Raw genomic sequence first — 10,575 nt, forward strand, 5'->3', positions numbered from 1 at the left:
GCGAACCCGGGTCTCCTAACTGCGAGGCAGCAGCGCTGCCACGGCGCCACCCTGCAAGAGTGTGTGTCGTGCTTATTAATCACTTATGCTGGCAAGACAAGTTCCTTCATCACCGTTCGTTGAAAGACTTGATTTTTATGGGTTTTGCTGCAGTGATCTGGTTAATGAAGTGCCACCATTTTTTAGAACTTGATGAGATTATATTTTTCCCTCTTCTCTCTCAGCTGGCTGTAATCTCCAAATAAGGTTTAGATTTTGCTCCATCAGAAGACAAGTGAAAATAGTTGTTTTCTTTATGACATGACCAGTCAGAATTCATTGTAAGTATTTGTTGACCCTTGTGTTCTTACTCATTATTGGATCTTTCAGATCCTGTTCATGCAGGGTTTTGTTTATTTTTTATTTTTTAATTTTTAAGAAACAATTTTTAATTTTTAAAATGTCTTTATTGTTACTTTGGGTTGGGAAGTATTCCAATAGTCTCTAAAAAGCGTACTTATACAAACAATACTTTGTATTTACAATTATCATTACATCTGTATCTGTCATTAGTCATCATGAACCTAATGAGATACTCTCCCCAATTTCTGCTTCTGGATTTTATTAATACCCATATTAAGGCACTGTCATGCATGTGTGCCTAGGAGACAGTTTAAGGGCTTTGGTGATGTTTATTCTCCGCTGCTCCAGAAGATGGCACTATATGATAACATTCTTTCTTTTCCTCCTTCTGCAGACTGGAAGATTGACTGCTCCCTTCCAACGACATCACTTCTGCTGTCCGCCCCCATGGACCCACAACTTCCTGCCTGGTGGCCATAAAACCATAAGAACCGCCAGTCTGAGAAGACTCTTTTGTGTATTTCACACATTTTCACTTATTGGGGTGCCCCAACACTTTGAAGGCCTCATTCTTGTTTATTACAGCACTCATTTAAAATTCAGTAAATATAAAAAAAAAAAAAACAGAACAAAGCATTGAGTGCATCAGTCATTACTACCTAAAATATGTTGTAATAAATCTCCATTTAATAAATATAAATGACAAGCAAAAAATACAAATACAAGAATTATGCAAAATATAAATGAGCAATTGTAGTAGTCGTGTTACAGTAAAAAATGAATACATCAGTTGAATTTTCAAGACCTAAAAAGCTTTAAATATTTTTTTTGTATAAGTTCCACAGCTCTGCCCACTTCTGCTCTATTCATGTACATTATAATTCATTAGTTATTGTGCTTTAATGAGTTATGTCTGCTTGCTGTCTATAATAACCATCCACAGTGTTTTCCTTCCATTAACCCACTCATCCTGCTCAGGACTGCAAACTCACAGGTTAAAATCATTTTTATTGTCATTGTTATGTCGATTGATACTTTATCACACATCATCATCCTCTTCTTCATTTACTTCTTTGAATTTTGTTCAGTGAAGTGTTGCACATATTTCTTTACCCAGCTTTCATTTGTTTTTGCACAGACTTTATTTCCTTTTTTTGTAACAAATCTGAAACACAAAAACGTGGATCTTATAAGGAAGAGGAAAGCAACATTCAAAAGAACAATGGCTGTTAGATTGTTACATTATTTTAACATCACTTTAAAACAGAGATTCAAACAAGCATCCACTTAAACATCCATCCATCCATTATCCAACCCACTATATCTTAACTACAGGGTCATGGGGGTCTGCAGGAGCCCATCCCAGCCAACACATGGCACAAGGCAGAAAACAAACCCCAGGCCGGGCACCAGCGCACTGCAGGGTGCACACACACACACACCAAGGACAATTTAGAATTGCCAATGCACCTAACCTGCATGTCTTTGGACTGTGGGAGGAAACTGGAGTACCTGGGGGAAACACACGCAGACATGGGGAGAACATGCAGGGAGGGCCAGGGAAGCGAACCCGGGTCTCCTAACTGCGAGGCAGCAGCGCCACCATGCCGTTCCCACTTAAACATGCATGTATAATTACGATACAGTATAAATATTAAACTCAAAATGTTTAAACAGTTAGTTCATGAATACCTAATTAAAATATGGAGAAGAAACATTAAACTTTAGAATGTGGAATAGTTGAACACTTTATCTTAGTTCAATACAATAACTAAAGTCTTGGTTATTTCATTCTTTAATTGACAACCCCAGATAATTTATTAAATACTTTGTCTACTGTGACATAACAGAATACTGAATCACATATGTTAAATACGCAAGTATTGTGAATGTTTGGGTATGCCCGGGGGAAGAGAGTAAGATTTGTCCAGTCTTTAGCCCAGTTTCCGCTTCCACCCCTGACTTGAGGAGAACCCTCCAGAAGGAAGCCCATGACATCACTTGTTCCACACACCCTACTCTGCCTGTTGCAGCTTCAACAACTGAAAGAAGACCAAGTCAGGAAGTCACTGTCAGCTCATAGACTAGTACTCTGGAGGATATGCCAGTGTGCCATTAGCTTGTCCAACTGACAATCGATTATCTTTTTTCCCCAATCTTATTTTTCCAAAGGCCATTAAATGGCAATTCCATGGTGGACTCCAGTTTGTCTCTGCCTTTTTAAAATTTTAGAGCAATTTTAGCGTACCCTGTTAAACAAAATTCAGTTTCAGTGTAGTATAAAATATTAAGGCAAGAAGGTGGCCTGCTGCCTTACAATTTCAGCACCCTGGATTTACATCTGATTGTTGGTTGTGCACAGTTTGAACTAATCTGTTATTGTTGTGATATGACATTTGTTAATAATTTTTATGTTCTTATTGTAATTGTTTGGTTAGATCTTACACTCGTTTTAGGTATTTTTGGAGTCAGTGAATTAATTTCTGGTATTGTTTGTTTTTTGATTTACCACTTATGTTTTGTTATATACATTTTGTACTGTTTGGGCTGCCAATTTGGTTTTGTACATTCATTGCCATTTCATTAGCCAGTTGTTAAGATAGCACTCCAAGTTATCTGCGCCGTGTCCTAAGAGATTGTGCCCTGTGGGTAATCAATGCAATGGGTAAAAAATACTTACCTGTCAAGACTGTGGCTTCAAAACCCTAATAGTACCTTTGCTAAAACTACTTTTGATTGTCTTTATCGATACTGAGTTTTGCTTGTATTTATTGACTTGCCTCATGCTTTCTTGCTTGGTTTTTACCCTTTTCTGTTTTTTCATGCATCCCCTGCTTTGTCTATTAAACTCATATTGTCATTACGTTGACAGAACAGTTATGATTTATTAATCTATATTATTTTTATCTTCTCTGAATATTTTTTTTCTGGTCATTACTTAACCTTTTTCAAGGGTTTTCAGAAGAGAATGTACTGGAATTATTTTTTGCAGCATATGATAAAATTTGAAAGTGTTTATTTTTTTTTACCATTATGCTTTGATTTTTTTCTACAAAGTCATCTCATTTTTCCATTATGGCTGCCATTTTGTGGCACTCATTGCTACGATACAACAAGGGTCCTGATGTATTTTATGACATTTGCGGTATTACGATTTATAAGCTGATACCACATGCTCCAAAATATCCAAGATTTGGGAAAATATATATAAAACTTTCCGGTTTGCTTCTGAGTATTTTTTTACCCCCCTAGTTTAGTAAACGTGTGACATAAACTTGGTCATTTGGTTGGCATTTTAGTTTAGATGAAATTTTTTTTTCTAATCAATGAGATTTTGATGTCAGCCAGATTTTTTAACTAAGCTTCTCCTTGAAACTTCCATTAACTGATCTTTGGTCAAAACACAATCTCTCCAGTTTTTATTCCGTGTTCTCAGACCAATGTGTGTAAGTTTCATTGGTGTTACTAAATTGTGTGTCTGTGTGCGTGAGTGAATCCTGCCATATACTGACATCCTATACTTGGTTTATTCATTCTTTTTACCAGGCGCTGTTTGGATAGACCTGCACACTTATAATTTGGATTAAGTGTATTTAAATTCTTGTATGTAAAATGTTAGACACACTTTTAAGGAAAACTGTATTATCAACCTTAATGATGGATAAGTGTATGTGTGTCTATCTGTGTGTCTGTCTGGTTGCTATATCTCTGTCGTTCCAAAAGATGGTGCATCACAAACACTTTTAGTAATATATTGCATTGCATTTGTCATTGCAGTAGATATTGCATCACAAACTGCTTTACAAATCCCATTCTAAATGCATATAACAGAGACATAGGCATTGCATAGTGTACTGCAAATGTTAATGCTGATGTATATGTTGTTTACTTAGATTTCAGCAAGTAACACAATAAAATACCTACAAGATTTATTTTCTGGTATGTTAACTCAGAGAAAAGTTGGTATGACTCTCTTATAAAGCTTTGACATACAAGCATGGAAACTATTCATATTTGTTTTGAAGTAAGGAAATAACATACGATTTAAATCACTGTTCTTCCAAGTTTTAATGCACATTTACTTAAGTTTGGCTTTGGTTGTTTATGAATTTAAATCTCTGATTCAGAAAAATATCTGAAAATACCCAGCTGTATATATAGTAAATAAAACAAGTTAAGTAATGCTGAATGTTGGAAAGTTATTTTTCATCTTCCATAACAATGTTTGCATTTTTTAAATAAGACCTTATAGTTCAAATTCATTAATTTGTTTCCTAAATAATTTTTTAAACTGCTTTACAAAGATTTCAGACTTGAGGTTTGTTCATCTATTATACCAATCATCATCAATAATCCAACAGTGAATAGAAATCGTGAAGCTAATGTGTATGCACTTCTCTTTGTAGGACAAGAGCACACATGATACGCCACCTTGTATTTCTTGGACTGCGTCCCAATAGATTTAGGACCATCTCTGCTACACTACTTGAAAAATCAGGATACTCTAAGGAAATCCATAATAGGTAATGTAATCTGGTAATATGGTATCTTGTTCCACACCAGTGAAGCAAATTCTTTTGCTCAAGATATGACACCTTGGATGATCTGATTTAATTGCTAACGTCCAAATGTTGTGACTTTTGCTACTTTTTAAAGAACATCTTGTACCTGGAAGCTCCTGTCCTCAGCACATTATGGAGACCACCATACTACCAATGATTTTGTCAGTGCAATAAACCCCTTTTTTAGCCCAAGATAATCCTTGTCACTAACTCCCATCAAGACCACCATCTATTGCATGTATCTAGTAAAAATTCGAAGTCCATCGCATTATGGCAGTTTGCTGAACATGCAAACTATTAAGTAGTACAGGATGTTATGAACAGTAAACCTGATATTTTCAGCTCTATAATGATGTACTAATGTAAAACAACACAGCTTTAACATTCGCCTGTTGCCTCTTAGGTAAAATGCCTAGTTTGTAAAGGAAATTAAATCTTATCTCACACGGATTGTGCCTGTTAGAGAGATCCAATTTGTTCTGTAATCAATTGATAATCAGATCCTCTTCAGACTTTAGTATAGACTTCATCATGAAGGACATATTATGTTACCCCTACTATACATTAACTAAATTATGATTAGTTTTGTAAATATTTCCACTCAATACTTACATTACGCCTGCAACAGGACAAGTGCTGCTCGTTGTTTTCAAATGTGAAATGCTTTTTATTGGCAGCCTTTTGGGATAGAAGGAGAAGCAGCATTCATCTGGCACGTTTAAAGCATTTGCTGAAAGATACAAGGCAATGTATAACTTAAAAAAGTACATTTTCAGGTGTGAATTGCAAAAATAGAATGTATGCACAATGTACAGTTGTGGCAGTAACTTGTAACTTTTAATGTTAATTCACCATTGCATAAATATGATGTGATTAGATGCTGTACATGCCTAACCCACAAAAACACAGAATAAGTATTAAGGAAACCCAAAAAAGGTGTTGATACACCTAAGCCTATAATTCCTATCACTTTCTGCGTTTCACATTCTCAGGTTTTTAAAACATTTGATATTCTTATTTTCTTAAAATTCATATATTAAGATAGTTTAAACACAAGTCTAGAAATGACTTACTTGCGCAGAGTTCCCGAACTGTACACAGCAGTACAATGAATAGGCATATCCCACAGATCTTCATTTTCTGGAGATTTGTAAGTGTTTCTTGACTGTTACTGTGACTGATGTGAGTCTCTTGTGTCTAAAGGTACAGCAGTACTCCTGGTATTTAAAACTCAAAGAGGGAATTCCCAAGTTTTAGCCTACAGATTTATTCATAGGACAAAGACATGGAGTCACTCACTCTTTTAGGAAATGGTGTAGGAAGATTATGGCACATGCTTGCACAACACTTTTAGGGTTCTGTAGAATTTCCTCTAAACAATGTTAAGTGAAACAAAAAAAAAAGTTTCTCATTAGAATTCATGACTAATGTTTCTCTTGTTTTATCCTAGCACAGTGGGCTTACATCTTCTTTTCTGCAGATGCTGAAAGACAAGAAAATACAAATTTTTCCCCAGTTACATTATTTCTGTGTTACAGAAAAATCATCTTTTCTGATAGAACAAATCAAAAGAAAAAAGTAAAAAATATATAACTTATTAAAGTCTGTAACAAAACAAATCATGACATTCTTTTCCAAGCTCTTATCTAAGGATAAAACATTAGTATCTTTTAATATAGTAATATCATATTTTATATTCAATATTCATCTATCCATCCATGATCCAACCTGCTATATCCTAACTACAGGGTCACAGGGGTATAATATTACAAAATTAAACACAGTAAAAATAATCTCAACTATATAAAATGTTTAAAGTTTGACTACACATGATTTGATTTATTTTTTCTTCAGTCTGTAATTAACCTGCTAACTTGAGACGCCTGAAATAAGGCACTTCAAGAGGAAACTCAAACTTTGCTTCATATTTCTTTCTCTATTCAAAAATTCAGTCAGTTATCAGCACCTAGGAGGACCAGGACGCAGTACCAGGGATGCAGTGTCTTCAATATTATTTATGATTATGCTTTCCAAGTATGTGATAAGGAAATTTTACTTTTATTTTTGTAAAGACTGTATCTTTGTCCAAGACAGAAAAATCATTGCAGAAAAGATTTGGCTGCTGTAATTGAGCCCTCTGACTACACTGAAGGAAATGCAGAGGGATACTTGGTAGGTTTGATCTTTAGGTCATCTTTACATGTATTGTTACATGTCATGCTGGTCACTGTTACACATGTGTGTCAGAGGAACACCTTCCCTGCTCATCACAAGTACGCAATACTCCATTGGGGCAAGAGGGGCACAACCGCTAACAGCCTCATCTTTTCACTCCTCTGCAACAGTGAGAGGAAACCCCTTGAGATGAAGTAACCCCACTCTTACCATCCATAGGGCTATAAAAGTCTGATGTCTTCTGATGTCAGTGCCTCCTTTTGACCCGAACTTGATGAAAGGACTGACCTGCTCTCAAGTGCCGAACCCTTCAATGAAGCCAGGATGGCTGCTTCATATTATTTCTATTTTGTGCCCTCAATCACTGGTTTTGAGTTCTAGGAATTAAAAGGGGCGAACCTCATTGGCACCTCAACATTTTTGGGACTCTCCTTGCAATTATTTACCCGTCCACATCATCATTCTTGAAATATATCTTTGCTCACAAATTATAAACAGTACATTTTTACTTTGTGTTTCTGCTTTGACTAATGCTATATGTGCTTATAAAGGCTTTTTTTTTCCAGTTATTGATTTTCTGACTACTCTTAATTTATGCCAGATCTCTGTTGAAATGTTTTTTGCTTTAGACAAGTTGTATTAGTCTATTAGGTTTTAATAGTTTGAAAGCTGAAATTGCAAGATTTGTTTTATTTTATGTTTTGTTTTTTAGCTTGTAAGGAAGCTTTAATTTTTTTTTTAATTAAAATGTTCAGAGCTTTATCTTTTTCGTTATTGCATAATGGGTTGCTAAGGTGCACATAATGGTTGCTAAAGGCATGACCTTGATGAGTGTCCAGTAATAAATTCAAGTGGAGCAACAGGAATGGTTTTGTCCGAGATTCCAGATTCTTTCTAAACAGTGAATTCTCCCATTACATTCAAAGAGATTTTCCAAAATGTGATTTTTGTTACGACTGTTTTGTTTTTGTTTTTATTGCGAAAGCTTGTCTCATAATTACAGTGCATTTCAAGTTTTTGTCTTGTGCCGATTTGCCTTTACTGTATGTCCTAGAATGAATTCAGTCAATGAATAAGTGCTGTTAGAAATCTTGGAATTCTTGGATTTACTTTTTGCTCTTGTTTTAGAATTTTGGCTGCTTGTATTTCTAACCTGACAGCGATTAAAGTTTAGAAAAACTCATTTCAGTGTTTGAATAAGGTTAACTTTGAACTTCTATTTTATTTCTTGCTCTCAAGAATGAAACTGTGTTACTTCTAAAGGAAACAAACATCTCCTGGTTAATTGCTTTTAACATTTAACATTTAGCAGTACTGTCTAACACAAAGTGCCAGTGGTTAAACTGAGGTGATGGCTTTGAGAGAAGGATGGACGGTCGGCTCCTGAGCTGTAAATATTTTGGCCCATTTCATGTTTCTGCTACTGGCCTAACAATCTCCACCTATGCATTTTTCAAGACAGTTTATCCAACAACCTTTTCTGTGGACAATACAGAAAGCGGGACTGGAATAGAGTGCCTGTCAATCATAGGACATGTTCACACACAAACACACACTCTTTACTATGAGGCTAGTTTGAAGTTTCCCAATAGCCTAACCCACATATTTTTGGAATGTGGATGCAAAACCAGAGAATCTAGAGGAAAACCCACACAAGCGTGGAGAATCTATGTATGCTCCAGACATTTGTGACTGGGCTGTAATTTGAACTAGGACCCTTAAACTATGAGTCAGCAGGACTATCCTGTACCTGTGCTACCCAGTAAGTGATCTGATTTATATTGTTTTTATTCTTGTAGCTGTTATCATGTAATTGTTTCCTATGACCAAGGCTTTGTTACTCCTTTTTCTAACTTGTCACTCACATACTTATTGATTTTGTGGACATGGCTTGGTTAATTAATAATTACAACACTTCTCTTGGCTTTAGGTTAGATTATATAATTGCAGTTAAAACTCTTGAAACCCACCTTATTTTGATAATGAACTCAAAAGACTATAATATCTACCTGTAAAATGATTTTTTTTAAACAAAATGTTATAAAAGAAAATAGAAAACCTGGCTGAATGTGTATTTTTCCAATCTCATTTATGTAAAAAATAACTGATATTAACTATTTTTTTCTAGATATAAACAAGTATATCCTTTTCTACACAATTTCAGATTTTCCTGCTTCTAAAGATTCTTTGGCCCTGGACACCTTCAGATGGTTTCCTGAAAACAAATTAAAGCTCTGTTACCCAACATTGCTGTATCTGCTTATTCAGTACCCAGGTCACAGCATCACACTGTGTTTCTTATCGTTTTCTTTCAGATTTTTCATCAGGTAATTATTGGCTGAAATGCTTGATTCTTTAAAACCCACTTCATGATTTAATTCTTTATTATAGTTTACGTGTAAACTCTCGGCACCTGCACCTCATTTTGTACACCCATATCTTAGGCTGATGTATAACTAACTTAAACAGTAATTACTACATTTATGAAAAGACCAAGTTCACATATTACAGGTAGTTTATTCAATTTCTATTTTCTATTCAAAATATTAAATAAAATGGTTACATTACTTATACAAGCTCAACAGTCTTCTAATGATTTTTGCAAACAGTTTATATTTAGTTTTAGAGAAGCTTCCAATAGAAACGGAACTGATTTGAATTCACTTTTTCTTTAAACTGAATTGTGACAATCAATGTAATTGTCATCTGCTTTCCTAGCTTTGTCAGCAACATTTAATAGCGCTGATCGCTGAATTTGATCAGACCATCTGGAGTCTCACACCCACATATGCCTGCCATTGGCTTGACTTGTTTCTTTACTGTTAAATCTTCTTCTTCTTTTGGCTCCTGCAAATTGGGACTAAAATGCAACTTAATAAAATGAGCTCCTTCCCAGTCCATCTTGGCGGTGATCTCATCAGACCTGCCCCTACTGCAAAGAACCTTGGTGTCATTTTTGATTCCTCCCTCTCTTTTTCCGCCCACATAAATCACATTAAGAAACTTTCTTACTTTACCTCCGTAGCATATCCCGTGTTCGCTCCTTCCTGTCCTTTTCTAATGCTGAGAAACTTGTCAATGCTTTTATCACATCCTGAATAGATTATTGTAACTCGCTGTTGGCTGGTGCCCCATCTAATCTTATATCACAGCTCCAGCTTATTCAAAACTCAGCTGCAAGAGTCCTCACTCGAACCAGCAGCAGTGAGCACATAACACCCATCCTGCTCCGTCTTCACTGGCTCCCTGTGTGTTACAGAATCGAATATAAAATCCTACTAATAACCTACAAAGCCTTAAATAACCTTACGCCAAACTACATCAGTGACCTTCTCCTTCTCTATGTGCCTGCCCGTCCACTAAGGTCCTCTGATTCTGGCAATCTTGTTGTGCCCCACACTAATCTACACTCCATGGCTGACAGGGCCTTCAGCTGTATAGCGCCCAGACTCTGGAATGACCTCCGAAATTAATCAGTTTAGCTGACTCCATGAAT

At 35.7% G+C, this 10,575-nt stretch overlaps 1 protein-coding gene across 1 annotated transcript; it reads right to left on the reverse strand.

The window, feature by feature from the left end:
• Positions 1-1,052: 1,052 nt before the first annotated feature.
• Positions 1,053-6,122, reverse strand: LOC120535000 (C-C motif chemokine 3-like). Its single transcript, XM_039762508.1, has 3 exons — positions 5,978-6,122; positions 5,517-5,634; positions 1,053-1,507 (listed from the first exon to the last, which is right to left on the reverse strand). Exons 1-3 carry the CDS (start codon positions 6,039-6,041, stop codon positions 1,408-1,410), a joined length of 282 nt encoding a protein of 93 aa, XP_039618442.1. The 5' UTR covers positions 6,042-6,122; the 3' UTR covers positions 1,053-1,407.
• Positions 6,123-10,575: the final 4,453 nt, after the last annotated feature.

This window comes from Polypterus senegalus, chromosome 9 (assembly GCF_016835505.1).
Source record: "Polypterus senegalus isolate Bchr_013 chromosome 9, ASM1683550v1, whole genome shotgun sequence".
NCBI classification, from domain to species: domain Eukaryota; kingdom Metazoa; phylum Chordata; class Cladistia; order Polypteriformes; family Polypteridae; genus Polypterus; species Polypterus senegalus.